The sequence below is a fragment of the Pimephales promelas genome, chromosome 20, assembly GCF_988280905.1.
Source record: "Pimephales promelas chromosome 20, fPimPro1.hap1.1, whole genome shotgun sequence".
NCBI lineage: Eukaryota > Metazoa > Chordata > Actinopteri > Cypriniformes > Leuciscidae > Pimephales > Pimephales promelas.
The window spans coordinates 20,121,453-20,137,855 of NC_142788.1; the positions used below are offsets into that span (position 1 = coordinate 20,121,453).

Sequence of the window (16,403 nt, forward strand, 5' to 3'; positions counted from 1 at the left end):
AGTGACGTTGTAATATTGTTTGCGTTCTGTGGAATCTGGCCATTCAACGTATTACGCGGAGTTTGACTTTCTTCACAAATGAGCTGAAGTCGTTTAACGAGTCATGCAACCAAAGTGAACACTAATTCTAAAAAAGTATACTTTTTTTTTATAGTTGTTGGTGAATTGTTTTATAGTGGAGACTTAATTCAGAATGGTAGTGTAGAATCAAAGTTCCCTCAAACTCCGGAAAATCTATTACTGTCCATCACATGGCACATTCGCTAACCGTGAGGCGCCAGTGCCGCACAAAATCGCCCCTGTTAGCCACCGAGTCGTATATTTAACATGTTTTACGCTTCATCGTTGTTTCTGTTATATTTGTGCTTTCATACGTATTCAACAAACAGTAACAATGCGGTCTTAAAGCAGATCAAAAGGGGAAAATGAACGGCTTCGTTTCGATTGGAACCACAACAGCATCGTGCAGCGTGATTTTGATGTTTGCATAGAGCAACTGCCAGTTACATAGAAACAGTAGCATATTCACAGAAACTCTGGTTTTACGTATTTCACGTTTCTAGTTTGATTAAAACCATTTGTTTAGGACAATCGCCGGTTACAGCCGCTTCTCACTTCAAACAGGTCAGTCAACAACGAAAGTGGCTTTCGGTATCACATTAACAACAGATGATCTTACTAGTGGTTGTTAATAATGTATGATAACATTACTATTTTGTACTATATCTTACCAAGTGACTAAAGTTTCTGTCTGTATGTATACGTACACGTACGTACTTTTATAATCTGCCAGTCTTTCTTTTCCTCCCTATTGTTCGTTTCTTTCATTCTTTTTTTATTGAGTTTGGTTCTTTGGTTGTTGTTTTTTTCTCTTCTATTTTTTTCCAAATCTAGAAGGCAAGAAAATGCATTTCTTAAAGAGAAAACGTGTTTTATTGAGACCAGGTATGCTGATTCCACCATTACTATCTTCATTCACAGGTGTTCCCCTGCTCTGGATATATGTTGTTTTTAGGCTCGTTGGAGTTCATCGTGTGACAATGAAAGTACACAAGGTTTCTTCCCGGTCCCAACACGAGCAACGAAATGCCACCAAACGACACAGCAAGAATAAATGGCACAAAAATATACGCAGACTGGACTCAACTCTTCTAAACACAAGTTCAACGACAAAGTTGGATCAACAGATAGCCAAAAGGGAAAAACCCACAGTAAAACGGTTGAAGAAGTCGTATGCGAAGCCTGTGACTTTTATCCCTGAAAACAGTTGTGCCAAGGAGGGAAAGGTTGAGGCTACTTCTGTGACTTTTCCTCATGTTCACACAAATGGAGGCACCGGACTGGATGACAGCAGCAGCGCATCAGTGGACTCTCAAGAATGGAGTGAATATGCCAATAGTGTTCTTCAGAACGGCATGGAAAGTACAACCTTAACTGACACAGACCAGCGGACGGAGGATGATCTTCAATTCCATGCCCACCTTGACCATACACACAACCGTGCTGTTTTAGTCATGAAACAAGACCAGGTAGATCTTGAACCACTATGATGTTGACTTGAATCAGTGATTTATTTGTTTATGTGTGCATGTACAGTTACACCTAAAGGCCAATTCACATTGCTCTGACAGGCAGATCAACGCTGACAGTCAAGTCACTTATCACACATTATAATTCCAATTCAGCATGTTCAATCGGTGGAAGCTCCAACATATGCCAACAGATTTCGACACACGGATCTGACAAAACCTGAAGATACCGTCTGTCAGTGCAGTGTGACTGTGAATTGGCCTTAATTTGTGAAATGGCCATAAAAATGCTACAATTCAATAAACTTATTTTGCTCAAAATTTGTGCATGCAAGTGGTAAAGAAAACTGATCTCAATAAAAAAATAAGGCTAGTATATTTTAAACTGACATAAGGGGAAACCACCAAGTAATATTAGTATTAACTTATTTGTAATTGTAATATCGTTATTTTAATTTTAATATTGTGACTATTAACATTACAGCCAGTTGCTGCAAACTTTAAAATATACAAATTAATCAGCCTGGTCGATATATTGGTCCATCAATACTTTCTGCACGTAGGCTAACTTTTGTGTCTGATGTCTGCGCAGGTCTTGTGTTTCCGTGGAAAGTGCCTGCTCACTTGCCTGTATGGTCATGTAGAGGTCCTTGGCTTCACAATAGAGGAGGGACAACAACCTTACCCCCTGTTCTCACCACCGTCTCACTGCCCTCTCACCATCAAGGCCTTTGGAAACAACTTTGGGGGCTCAAGCAAGGTCAAGAAAGAGGGGCTGCTGGAAGCCAAAGCCATTATTCGCAAATATTTCTCTTCAGGTAGCATCACAAGTATCCTACTTCCATAATACATTTTAATTAACCATTTTATAATTTTTGTATCACCCTTTAATGCAAGGAATGCTAAGTTAATAGCGTAAAAAATGAAATAATAGATATCTCCATACTTACCCAGTTGATTAACAATGGCAAATATTTATTGTATTCTGAAATGTTATGTTTAAATATGCAAATAAGGCATTAATTAAATTTGTACAAATGTTCTTACTCTGAACATTAGATAAATCCAGGTTCAAAATTTCATTTTGTTGACATTGATTTTGCATATCTATTTTTATCACTCCATAAATGCGAAAATGCTGTCAACAGCCTGACAAAAAAGTACACCATGTTTTTAGAAATAAAAGCGAAAAAGGCAAATGATATATGAACAAAGCCTTCTGTAAAACCATCATAGAGATAGGACTAAAGCTTTAAAGGTTGGTGTATGTAAGTGCTGCTGAAGTGAAGATTTCTAACTCCGTGCTTGAGGAAAAAACTCTTTAGAAAAAAAATCGCCTTAAAAGATATGTATTGTATTTGAAATCTACAGACAAAAATAGATAAAGTCCAATCAAATAAATATATGAAAGAGTATTTCGGATGTTTTTTTCCACCAGTCCGAAACAACACATTATGAAAGGCCCTGAAAAAAGTTTTTGCCCGTAGTGTTGCCTTTAATTTCTACTTGCACTAAAGTTCTTTTTTGCACCAGCTTTCTAAAATTCTGTTGCAATTCGTCTTTTTATGTCTAGAGCCAAGTAAAAAACTCATGAGTGAGGTGGGCTCGGACTCCTGCGTGGTGCTTCTGGAACCTCTGGACACGCCGCTCACACGCTTTCTCACCAGCTTCTCAGAACTCGCAGAGATCTTCGGTCTCAACTCGGTAAGTCGGTGACATTTTCAGATTTTGCATGTTCATGTTTAAATAGCTGATGTGTATATTGTTTGTGATGATAAAATGCATTCCCAGTTTAATATGCAAAGGCAACTACAGTAGTCAACATGTGTAGTGTATCGAAACCTTTCATCAAAGTTTGATACCCGTTCTTGTCTTAGGACAACTTTGAACTTTTTTTCATCCACTTCAAATGTTGACTACTGTATAAGCCAGCCATTTGTAGGTTGTCTTTCTGAAGAATGGAAACACTGTGACACTTAGGACATTGTTTGAGCACCCTGGCATAGCAACAGATATATTTGTGTCTCTGTTTATGCATTCTGCAGGAGGAGATAAAGTCCCAGGCTGCCATCTATAACCCCGTTCTGTCAGCCGTTGGTGTAACAGCTTTGCGTGGACCTTGTGCACAGGGTCTGGTGATGTCGCCTAGTTACAGAGAAGCTTTAAGCAGTTTGCTCAGTGCCTGGGCAGGTAAATTTTAAAAGTTTAAAGTAAAAGTAATCACCTACAAATACAAATTGTCATAATTTACTCAACCTGTGTAACTTTCTTTCTTCTGCAGAACATAAAGATAGTTTGTAAAATTGTTTGTACAATGAAAGTAAATGGTCACCAAAATTGTTATCTTCTTTTGTTCTGCAGAGGTTGGAAAGTCATACAGATTTGCAACGACATGAGGGTGAATGAATTAGGACTGGGTTGACCATATCGATTTAAAGATCGATCTTTTAGCCTATGTGTGAACAAAACGTCTCTAAAAAATGTATGACTGCCACCGTTTAATTCTTTATATTTCAACAACAAATTGGAATAGAAAGAAACAATTCTATAAATTAAAAAGTTGATGTAAGACTGCCATATGTTCAAATGTTTGTATAGAAATAATTTTTTTATTTTAGTGGGAAACGGCAATCTGAATAGCAATATTTTTTTTGTGTTTGTGTGAAAATAATTTAAATAGCATTCCTTAAAATAGTGTAATAGATTTTCTCCCTGAACCTGACTACTCTACAATAATACTTACTCTAGTTGGCCAAGTTTTATACTTTTACCTCAGCGCGTCTACAGTCGACGTCCTGCTGAGCTATAAACCTACCCTATACCCTTTCGCGTCTACAGTCAACGTCCTGCTGGGTACTAATCCTATAACCCTGGCGCGTCTACAGTCGACGCCCTGACAGGTGCTAATAATTCTAACTTACTTGTTCTTGCTGCGCAGCTTAAATAACAGACAGACTCCAGCAAATGTCCTTTCAATGCTTTTAATTACGACCAGGAGAGTTCTCGAGCAATTCTCAGAGAACTTCCCAAGTAAAAACAAGGTGGGTGGATCTCAGACAAATTCCATTGAGAATCCCCCCGAAAACACTGATACAACGGTTTTTATACAATATGGAGGTATGCCATAATGACATTAATTTCATTGGTTCTTCATAGGTACACTGTTTTGTTACTGGGTAGAGGAGACTTTGTTTTAATGTTTCTAACTTAGTCATCTGTCTAGTTCCATTTCCCATATTTGTTATTTATACACATTCAGGTGTTTGACACACATACATTCATCTGAAGTACAGAATGCCTTAGTACATTGTCTCATATACTCAGCTGGTTAAATGAGGTCAAATGTCAAAACATGGTTAGCTTAATATTCAGTTTAAAATTTTCCACCACAATAGCTTGAATGGAACTACACCTTGCTTCATTTAGTATATGTGGATATATGAAAATGCAAATTTCTTAAGATCTATTATGCAAAATTCACTTTTACATGGTGTTTGAACATAAATGTGTCGGCAGTGTGTACACAACCTCTTTTTTTAATCCCCTTAAATCATAATCAGTGTCTCAAAAAACAAGCCGTTTGTAGTTTCTATGCAATGTGACGTCACATTGCACGGACTCTACCCTATTAACACCGGTTGATGGGATTGGTTACAAGTTTGTGACGAAAGAGAACGGGACGGTTTCAAACCACGTTTTTGAAACTCTTATTGGTACACTGTAGTTTTAAAGACAAAATACTCGCAGCAATGGTGTTGACTGAATTAGCACATGATTTGTCTAAATTTGATTAGTTCAATTTTTTCCCCCATGTGGGGGAAAGTAATGTAAAATGTTTTTTTGTCCACAGGGGAATTTGACCGCTGTCCTGTAATTCTTGTGTGTGGGGGGAAATCTGTTGGCAAGTCCACCTTCAATCGGCACCTTCTTAACAGCCTGCTCAATCAGTGAGTTCAAACACTTCATTATATCACTTCAGTAATTAGAAGATGAATTTAGAATGATCTTTGTGTTTTTGTAGGCTAGCCTGCATGACAAGTTGTGAGCATGATGGTAAGAAATTTGCATGTATTGCAATTTTAAGGTGATGTATTTCTCTCTGCCTTGTGTGTGTGTGCAGCACTGTAAGTGTAGAGTTTTTGGAGTGTGATCTAGGCCAGACTGAGTTCACCCCTCCTGGATGCCTTTCCTTATGCACAGTTACAGAGCCACTGCTGGGTATGTGGCATTCTTTAAGCTTTCCATTTCTATAAAGCCAAATGTACAGTACAGATTCTACTAATTCACAAGAGCTGTGTACTGTAGAAATTCAACTGCATTACATTTAGCATGTGTTGATTTTATATACTCAAACAAATGGACATGTTTGTAATTGTTTTTTTAGGGCCTCCTTTCACACACATGCGTGACCCAAAGCACATGGTGTATTATGGCCAGGCAGATTGTCACGATGACATCGATCGGTATCTGGACTCTCTCAAATCCCTCTGGCGCCATGTCAGTGGAGAGAGTCCTGTCATCATCAATACTATGGGCTGGATCAAAGGTCAGAAAAAATAATTGCACATGAAAGGCAATAAAATGGGAATATTGAATTGCAGAAATATAGACTCAATATTGGATCTTGAATATTTTTGCAAATATTAGGGCTGACAATCTATTTACTAACTTACAAATGTCTTTCTCTCTTTCACAGGCCATGGCTTTCAGATACTGGTAGACCTCATTCGTCTTTTATCCGTTACACATGTGGTGCAGCTGAGTTACGGAAATGCGCCACAGTGTCAGCTTCTCACCCCAGAGTTCCTCAGAACTGCCCACGGCTGGCAGACGCACCCTCCCACGCCATCCACCTTGACAGAGGAGCCAGCCAGTCACCTCACCGTTCGATCTCATATATTTCTCAGTGTCCAATCAGAATTTGAAGGTGCTGGGACATCTAAACCTATGTAAGACCGCCAGCTGCACCTTTTCGATTTTTACTGTACCTATGATCCGTTGGCAGGTCTTGTGGTGAAGATTTAACTAGGTCATTTTTGGTTAGTTCTACTTTACAAAACAATGTCAATTTCCATCCTGCATTCCTCTTAGGCAACATCGGCGCAGTAATGAGCTGCGAGACCTGGCTCTGCTCAGCTACTTCAGTAAGCTTCAGTCATCAGAACCTGGTCCCATCCGTCCTCTTCACTGCTTCATACCCTACCAGGTGTTTATTTTTATATAGATTAATTAGATTTTTTTTTTTTTTACATGTATGCACACATCATGTATGTGTATTAAATTCTGATCATGTTTTATGTGAACACCTTTTTGTGCCTTGTTATTGCAGGTCCCACACTCATCAGTGGCTATAGGGGTAACACACTGTGAAGTCGCACCCAACAACATCCTTTATGCGGTCAATGCCAATATAGTAGGGCTTTGCTGTCTCAGTGAGAAGGTTGTGGGCAGAGGAGGTCCTGTTGTACTCTCCCAAACTCCTATCTGTCAATGTGTGGGCCTAGGTGTGTATTCAAGGCCTTTAATATGTGGATTTGAGATGAAATTGCTTTGGATATGTTGTTGCATTAACAATATTCATTATACATCATGCAGACTTAAGCATAAAGATATGAAACGTTCCGCAGGCTGTAATTGTTTACCTGCGGTTGTGTTTAAGGTGTTCTGAGAGGGGTTGACATGGCGCGAGGTCTGTACTTTCTGGTTACTCCAGTATCTCCCTCTGTCCTGAGGCATGTGAACTGTCTTCTGCTGGGAGAGATCACTCTGCCTAAAGTATTGCTCACCAAGCAGGTATGTGAATCAGCAATATACTGTACACTACCATTCAAAAGCTTTGGGTTGGTCAAGTTTTCTTTTAAATAAGCCTCTTATGCTCACCAAGGCTACATTTATTTGATCAACAATTCAGTTTAAACAGTGATTTTGTGAAATAGGATTACTGTTTAAAATGTAGTTTATTCCAGTGATGGAAAAGCTGAATTTTCAGCATCATTACTCCAGTCTTCAGTGTCGCATGGTCCTTCAGAAATCATTATAATATGCTGATTTTGTGCTCAAGAAATACTTAACAATGTTGAAAACAGTTGTGCTGTTTAATATTTTTTCTGTACAACACATTTTATATATTCAGTAGTTGATGCATAATATTTTTTAACAATGTAAGAGTCTTTAGTCTCTCTTGATCAGTTGAATGTGTCCTTGCTGTATAAAAAAAGTGTTGTTTTTGTAAGTGTTAATGTGACCCAAACTTTTCAACAGAAGTGTAGATCATTGACATCCGTAAAATGGTTAAAGGGTTATTGTTTTAATTTTATTTAATGCGTCATTAGACATTTACAAATCACTGGGGTACATTTTACACTTTACTCACTGAATACAAGGGTTCAGATTATGTAAAACCATTTGTGCAATGGGTAAATGGTCATGTTAACAGGTTATCGACTTCTCTTTCTCTTTTCCCAGCATGGAGTTGAAGGAGATTTACCTTACGTCACCACAGACTACAGCTTTGAAGTCAAAGGGGCAGGAAAGCTTCACATCTACAAAGGACTGACAAGACCTGGTTTTATAAAGTCAAATAACTAAGCTCTTCTGTATGGACTCTGCTTTCTGTGAATGACATTTGTATCATGGTATTTGTTTTATAGCATAAAAATGTTGGTAAAATTTGCTATTGAATGTACAAATCTACTCAAGAATCTTGGCTTTTGGAACTGTATACTATGGAGATAAGTATGAGTGCATATGTTGTTGCTTTATCTCTTGTTGAATGGCTCCATGTTTAGGACCTATGTGGGAAACTTGTTTTGATTTGCTGTACTGTTACAGTTTGTCAATATCTTCTTAAAAATATCACAAGTCTTTGTTTTCTTTTCTCGTCACATTCCCAAACCAAGATAATGCAGACTGTCAAACATTAAAGTTGGTTTCATTTTTGCCAAAATTAATCTTGTTAATTGACATTTTTAAAAATCAAAAATATTTAGTTTTTAAAATTACATTGACAGTGAAACAGATCAGGAAACAATTCTCCAATTACTGCTTGGTTTATTTTAGTGCAACTGATTTTTGTCATTTTGTTACTTAATTCTTACTTGCAAGATGCCTCAATTTACCTTGTGCATTTATTCACATCTGCATTAGATATTAGCGCATAGATTACACTGGGCTTCTTTTTCTGCTTAAATCATAATTGGAGGATGAAGAGGCTAAATGACTTCAAACAGTCACTGCTTTTACCAGTAGGTGGCAATACAATACAATGTAATTTTCACTTTCTGTAACTACTATTTACTGGCATGATTGTTTTACATAGAATATTGCCAGAGCAGTACACAAATAGACAGAAAAGAAAAATAGGGGGGGGGGGGGGGGAATGTATGTCAGAATGTTAGACTTGCTATATGCTAACCTATTGATATAATGATATTACACACTCTTAAAGCCTTAATGCTTTAACAATTACTCAAAGCACTCCAGTATTGTTTAATGTTATGTGTGAATTAGAAAATTACATTTTACGTAGGCTAAATGAAACTTACCCACTATTATTTAGGAGCTGTTTCTTTTTCCCATAGAAATAGAAAAATATCATCCCCTGAATGCAGTTATAAAACTATATTTAGTTTACTACTTGTGAAATTTTCAGTTTCATTTCTACATAAATTATATATGAGTAATTGTTTTCGAGTTAAAAGGTTTCAGTTTCATGGTCTACTTTTAGAAACTCCTGCCCAACACGGGAGGAGTCAATGACGTCATTCCCAACGTGATGTAAACAAGGAAGAGAGCGCAGAGCGAGGAGACGTTTGCTTTGTGTTGATTGAAAGCCTATTCAATTCAGTTCTAGCATTATTTTTTACGCGTTTACTGTGTATTACTTAAACAAACAAAAAATCCGTTATATTGAAAACATTTCATAGTCTAACGTTATAGTCAACACTTTAAATACCGAATCCTGCCAGAATGGACCCTAAGCACAGACAGATTCTTCAGCGGCACAGGCTTAATCTAGTCACGGCATTACATCCTGCAGATATCTGTGATGGGCTATTGTCAAAGGGGGTCTTCACCCAGGACATGATCGATGAAATACAGGTAAGTTAGTGATATATCTGGGACGGGTTTGTGAAAGTTTACACGCTTAAAGGAACAGTAACCTTACGCCAATGAATGACTAACATAACATGTTTACTCACCCTTTCACGCGTAAGTTAAGTTTAAAATATTCTAACTGACCCCCGGCGTGAGTTTTTCAAGGCGACCATTATTTAGAACTTGCCACTTTAATGTTTCCATGGTGACGCGTCATTGCTTGTGACGTGACGGTGACACAGCACAACCACAACACATCACTGAAGGAATGATGATCTGCTTTTATGTCATTTTTCCTTTTTATTAAAAAATATTCACGAAACACTGATATTCCGATTGTCAAATATGTGCAAGTGGATGAACAACAAGTCGATCTGTATGCACAATGGGCGGTGCCAGTTTAGTTTGTTTTACAGTTCAGAGAATTAGATCTGTTGGATTTACAACACGTCAATTCCTCCACTTCTCACGAACAGCTACATGAAAGTAAGTGGCCTCTGAACTGGGAGAAGAATAGGGTCAAATGTTAAGCTACTTCACATCTGATATGAATAAAACGTGTCGTCTTATTATAATTAAAAGGATTTTTATTGTCGCTTTTCGATAGACATCAGTGTGTATTTTACTTAAAATCATTGTTTTGCTACTACTTATGCGTATTTAAAATGTCTGAAACCTAAATTAAAAATTATGTGGTTGAAAACACTCAATAGTTGTGTGATATATGACAGCACTGAGTGCATCCATCTCTGGCTCAGCCTCAGCCAACGCGCAAGAGCAAGTTTGAATTTAGCAGTTGATCACGTGATGCACTGTGATCCAAGGGGGTAATCCATCGTCCGGAAGTTGAAGCCGGCCGGGTGCTGCCATCTTGTAGCAGAACTTCACTTGAGTTAGCATTTCCATTGACTCCCATTCATTTTGGCATCACTTTGACAGCGAATAACTTTACATCTGAGGCGTTTGAAGACTCCATTTGTCCATTATTTATTTCTAAAGAAATACGACAATGTATAAAATGCCCCATTACCTTGTAATGTATGTTATGGCCCCGTAGAAGCAGTGTTTTGTAAAAGTAGGCTAACGATTGCGTCATAACCACGCGACTCTCTGTTGCACAGTAGAGAGATTACCGTATGGACAGGAGGAGAAGCTCGCGCGCAATCGGGGAAATGTGGAGGCAAAATGACAAAAATAATTAATCAGAATACCTAGCAAAAGTTTCTCCTGCTTCTAGCTCATGGACAGCTCCTACTCACACTCCGCAAGTTTCGGAAGAGAATGATTCAGATTTCTCATGCCACAGCCACTAGAAGACAGACGGGTTGCTCACGTCACATCTATGTCTGTTGGAGTCGGTTTGAGTCTGCACGTCAGGAACGGAAGTCCTAAAAAATAGCTAAAAATGGGCTTCACTTGTCTCAATTGAGTTCCAATGAGATGGCTCTTTTCACTTCTTATAGCCTACTGTCTATGGTTATACCAGCCAAGACTGATCACAGCGGTGTGATTGTACGCGTGAAAGGGTTAAACAAGTATGACTTTTGTTCTTCTGTGAAACACAAAAGAATATGTAAAGAATGACAGTCCCAGTCCCACTTTCATTACTGATTTTAACATTTAATTCAAACTGCCATGCTTCAGAAGGGATGTTCACTTGTTAATAATGTGCATTGTTTAGATTCCAGTTTTGAAGGTAAGATGATATGACCACAGTGACTGCCCATTCATGTGCGAGTAGTTCTGTTAATGCCAATCTGCGAATGTGAAATATTAATTTTCTCCTAACAGAGCAAAGCAACCAGACGAGACCAAGCCAGGCAAGTGGTGACAGACTTGGAAACGAGAGGGAGTCAGGCTTTCCCAGCCTTCCTGGAGTGTCTGCGTGAGACTGGCCATCATGATCTCGCAGACCTCCTTCAAAGTGGAGATGGTGCTGATCGTCCTCATCGCGTCCCAATACAGCCTTCACTGATCCCTCTACCAGTCCGTAAGTGTTACTTCCATAATACAGTGGAACATAAAACACCCTACCCTAACCATGATCCTCTTGAGATGTAACTGCCATGATTTTTCTTATTATATTAAAAGAAATCACAAGTTATATAGAGATATCTTGTTTGATCTTATGATTCAATGCAGAGAATCCAAAATGTACTGAGAAGCCAGACATACCTGATCTCAGCCCTCTAGTAGACCTACCACCGAGACCAGAAACCCTGCCTCTGCCCAAGCCCATTAGTCCACGTAAGTCACTGTCATGTAAAACAGCTTCCTACATTGTACTTTTAATTCTCAAAAAAAGTTCATTTTCATCTGTTTAATACTACTGAAATCATCACCATTTAATCAGCATTGACAAGTCTGTTTTTATATAAATTATTTATCAGTGCACATCTTTTTTTTTACAATTCATGAGGGCAGGACAACTTATCACTTACATGAGATCATATTAATTGAGTGCAACAGTTTCAGCTGTAAAAAAATCCAATAATTTAATCCCAATAATTGAATCCTTTGGGAAATAGATTTTTAATCATTACTTTTAAACATTTAAACACAGCCCTATTGTGAGCTGCAAGTTTGTTAATCATTGTCATTTGCTTCTGTTGAAGATCAATGTCATTTGCTTCTGTTGAAGATATATATATATATAGCAATAAACTTAAAATATGAAGAGTTCAGATGCAAAAGCCTCTAAGTGCCATTTGAAATTTTCTTCTAAAATGATCATTTTTATCAAGCTTGTATATTTAAGTTTAGTAATTTCACTTAAATGGCAATGAAAATTACCTATTAATTGTCATTTAAGTGAAATTACTGAACTTAAATATACAAGCTTGATAAAAATGGTCATTTTAGAAGAAAATTTCAAATGGCATTTAGAGGCTTTTGCATCTGAACTCTTCATATATTGTTTATATATATTTTCAACATTTTTAAATGAGTAGTTTCCCCATTGTTTTTGATTTGATTATGCTGTTCGCAATGCTTCATAGGATTGTAGTTCTTTTTCTCAGTAAAATTGTTAAAAACACAGTCTTACTTCTCCTTGTAGCTGGTTGGCTTGGTCCATGGCTTTATATCATTGGGGATCATAGGGATTTAAAAAGCCTTTGATAACGCATGTTAACAGAATTTTGTAAATCCCTATGGAAAAAAAAATGAATGGAACAAATACTTCCAAAACCAAAGCCTCTGAAAAAGTTTCACTATTGCGACTTCAGCTTCATGACTGTTTTAACTTTGGATATATGCATGTCCACAGCATCTGGTGTGAGACCAACCAGGCCAAGACGTGACAGTATACAGGTAATCGTGTTCACTCATTTAGCATTGCTAAAAATTGAGTACAAGTGTTCTTACAGACCCAAAACCATTTTTGTAACTCTGAAATAAGACTTACTTAATGTGTCTGATTATCGTGCAGCATTTATTGGAATTGGTTCTAAATATTCATCTTAAATTTTAAAAAAATGATTATTGACAAATTATTCAAGTTTTTAGTGTTTTCAGTTTTGTGTGCAAACGATTTTTCATCCTAAGCAACTGGCAGGGAACACGGGGAACATCCTTGTGGAATAACATGGAAATAGTTCCACACACAAGCTTAATCAAGTACTTGAGTTGAGAGTGAGACTGAAGTGTTTGTATGCACAAACTGCACCATTGCACCCAAACTCTTTTTTTTTTTTTTTTTTTTTACAGTCTTACAAGATGGATGCCAGTCCGTGTGGGATGTGCCTGATTATAAACAATGTCGATTTTGAACCAGCCTCTGAACTAAAAGATCGAAAGGGGTCCAACATTGACTGTGACAAGATGGAGAAAAGATTTAAAGCCCTCAACTTTGAGGTTATTGTAAAAAAGAACTTGAAATACAAAGTAAGCTCAGTATTTCCTCTTCTTCTTACTGTAAACATAGTCGTAAGACAAATGACCACGTGTCCTTTATACATTTTTGAAAAACGTTTGCTCTGCTCTTTAGCATATAAAACATGAGATGTCATCTTTAGCAAAGAGGGATCATTCTGCATATGACTGCTGTGTTGTAATCATCCTTTCACATGGAACTGAGGTAAAACAAGTCGTATATGCAGTTTATATATATATATATATATATATATATATATATATATATGTTGTATATATACATGTATTTTTTGTATTTTTAAAAAAAAAAAGAGGATATATGCTAATTTTGCTTTTACAGTTAGACTACAAGTTTCTCAACATAGAAGTACAACCTCACTTTTGTTTGAATAAGCAATGTTTTATGCTTCCTCATTTTGTAGAACACCCTCATGCATGAGTTTTATTTTCTCATTCTACTCTGGTGCTTGATATTTCTCTAATGTTTAGGCAAACCATAATCGTTTCCCTGGAGCAGTTCATGGTGTTGATGGGCCAGCTCTCCCAGTTCAGTTTATCACAAACTACCTCAATGGCCAGAACTGTCCTTCCCTGCAGGGCAAGCCCAAGCTGTTCTTCATTCAGGCCTGTGGAGGAGGTGGGAATCACGGAAATCTTTCATAAGTCTCGTAGCCATTTGCCGTTGTGCTGTTCAAAATCCAGTCATTTCAATGGAAAACCACACGATTGGGAATTTCGAAATGAGTCGGTCACGTGAACTTCGCCGACTTGACCAACGTGAAGTGGCCTAGTTTGAAAGTGACTTCTGTGTGAGCGCCGTGGTGCTTCATAGATTGCTACACTATAAACAATAGACATTGCATCTTTTCCCCCATAACATTTCATCAAAATGTTGCTAATGTGATCGCACCTGAACACAACCCAAGGTTTTTTAAGGTAATGTTTCTTAGTGGGCTCCAGTTTTTCATATTTGTGTGCACCTGTAGGTGAGAAGGACACAGGTTTTGAGGTTTCTCCAGATGACGTGGAACCCTCTTTGGGTGGGATAGATGACGAGATGGACGCCATTCCCATGTCCTCCAGCAGCGATTCTCTCAGCACGTCTGATGAACCTGATGCTCGGGCCACTTTGCCCACACCCAGTGACATCCTGGTGTCCTACTCAACATTTCCTGGTCTGTGTTTTGGTCATATTGTGCCTTAAACACGTAGTTTGGTTGAGTAATAGTTCAGGAAGTCAAACCTTTTGATTGCCAAATACAAATGACTGATCTACATGCTAATGTATTTGAAGGCTATGTCTCTTGGAGGGACACTGAAGCCGGCTCCTGGTATGTGGATAATCTTGATCTAGTGCTTGAGGAGAATACTGCTACAGATGATCTGGTGACCATGCTGATGATGGTACGTCTTTGCTTCTTAAAACTTTTAAGATTCATGTGATAGAGGCAGCCACTGATAGATACAATAAATATGTCCTCAAAAATGGGTAAAATAACAAACAAACCTCCATAATAATGCTACCAATTAGTGTAGAGCAGCACTGTTCTCGTGAAATGGCATATGTATGACACGCCAATTCGTATGTCCATTTTGGGCGTGGACGCATAATCGCTTTTCAGTGTGTTTATGAACGCCGTTTACTTAACGTTACATTACTGTATAAATATATCACCTACCCCAACCCCGTCCCTAAACCTACCCGTCACTGGGGTTAATACGATTTATGAGTCTTCCCCTACCATCCTAGGAAAAAAATATCGCTCCCCAGATATAGATCTACATTTTGCTTCGTTTTGCTCGGAAATTTAACGGCGTGTACATATACGTGGAAACACTCGGACATTTAACGGCGTAGACATACACGCTTACACGCGGATAGCTCAAAATGCGTATAGATAACACGCCACTTGACTTGAAAGTGCCGTGTATGTTTACGCAAAAGTCATGATGCCATGTTGCATTTTAAAAGGGTTTAACACTATGCACTATATACTCTTCAAAATGACAATTTGCACTGGTGACAGATTTTTTTTCTTCTTTCTAACCTTAGGTTTGCATTCTGTATCCATGCTGCATCCAGCTTTTACTTTTAAAGCTTTAAAATATTTTAGCAAATAATGAGATTACGAAAAAAAAATGTTTTTGACCATCCAGCTAAAATAACTATATTGTGATAATAGTTATAATTAATTAGATTATTATCTAAGTATTACTATTATTATTTTTTATTTATTTATTTATTTATTTTTTTTTGGTGTATGTGTTTGTACCGGTAATTGTTTGTTGGTATGTGTGGTTTTGTGTGTCTTTCCTCGTTTATGGGCCTGTGTTGGGTTAGTTCGTGGGTGGGGGTGGGGGGTATCGGGTACAGGTGTTTTTTCGGTCCCACTTTGTAATGTTTATTGTTAACCATATTTGTCACCTGGTGTTAAAAAAATGTAAAATTCACTCAATAAAAAAAGTTGGGAAAAAAAATAATTAATTAGATTATAATATAATATATGTAAAATATCTGTTTTCTTTAGGTAAATGATGCTGTCTCCCAAATATCTGCCAAAGGCCTGTATAAACAAATGCCCGGATCTTTCAACTTCCTCCGAAAACTTCTCTACTTTCAGTCTTCACGGTCATAATGGCTTGAAAATCTGCAGTTTGTTTTTTAATACTGCCTCCCATTATAAATCTATGTGCACTATTCCGTTAGAATATAATGTATTTGTGATGTGATAAAAACACATATGTTGTTTTTTATATCATAAACTGAACCATGTGATCAGAACATTTAAATGGAGTTCTTGTTTTTAACAAATTGTAAATGTTATAATTATCAAGCAATTAAACCATTAATACCTTGTAACTATTATTTTTATTTGTACAAGTGCAATTTGATTATTTTTTTAC

At 37.5% G+C, this 16,403-nt stretch overlaps 2 protein-coding genes across 3 annotated transcripts; both read left to right on the top strand.

The window, feature by feature from the left end:
• Window positions 1-6: 6 nt before the first annotated feature.
• nol9 (nucleolar protein 9) lies at window positions 7-8,475 on the top strand. Its single transcript, XM_039653127.2, has 13 exons — window positions 7-624; window positions 982-1,529; window positions 2,122-2,347; window positions 3,103-3,233; window positions 3,575-3,719; window positions 5,380-5,476; window positions 5,650-5,747; window positions 5,914-6,075; window positions 6,226-6,478; window positions 6,621-6,735; window positions 6,859-7,033; window positions 7,189-7,322; window positions 7,995-8,475. The coding sequence occupies exons 2-13, from the start codon at window positions 1,041-1,043 to the stop codon at window positions 8,115-8,117; spliced, it is 2,148 nt and encodes a 715-aa protein (XP_039509061.2). The 5' UTR covers window positions 7-624; window positions 982-1,040; the 3' UTR covers window positions 8,118-8,475.
• An 814-nt stretch (window positions 8,476-9,289) lies between these two features.
• On the top strand, window positions 9,290-16,365 carry casp9 (caspase 9, apoptosis-related cysteine peptidase). 2 transcript variants are annotated; one of them, XM_039651405.2, is made up of 10 exons: window positions 9,290-9,629; window positions 11,418-11,616; window positions 11,769-11,873; window positions 12,895-12,938; window positions 13,335-13,511; window positions 13,615-13,704; window positions 13,989-14,136; window positions 14,486-14,674; window positions 14,794-14,903; window positions 16,028-16,365. In XM_039651405.2, exons 1-10 carry the CDS (start codon window positions 9,498-9,500, stop codon window positions 16,133-16,135), a joined length of 1,302 nt encoding a protein of 433 aa, XP_039507339.2. In that variant the 5' UTR covers window positions 9,290-9,497; the 3' UTR covers window positions 16,136-16,365. The 2 variants fall into 2 exon arrangements, with proteins under 2 accessions (XP_039507339.2, XP_088980249.1); XM_089124123.1 differs by lacking the exon at window positions 9,290-9,629 and adding an exon at window positions 9,896-10,112.
• The last annotated feature ends 38 nt before the right edge of the window (window positions 16,366-16,403 follow it).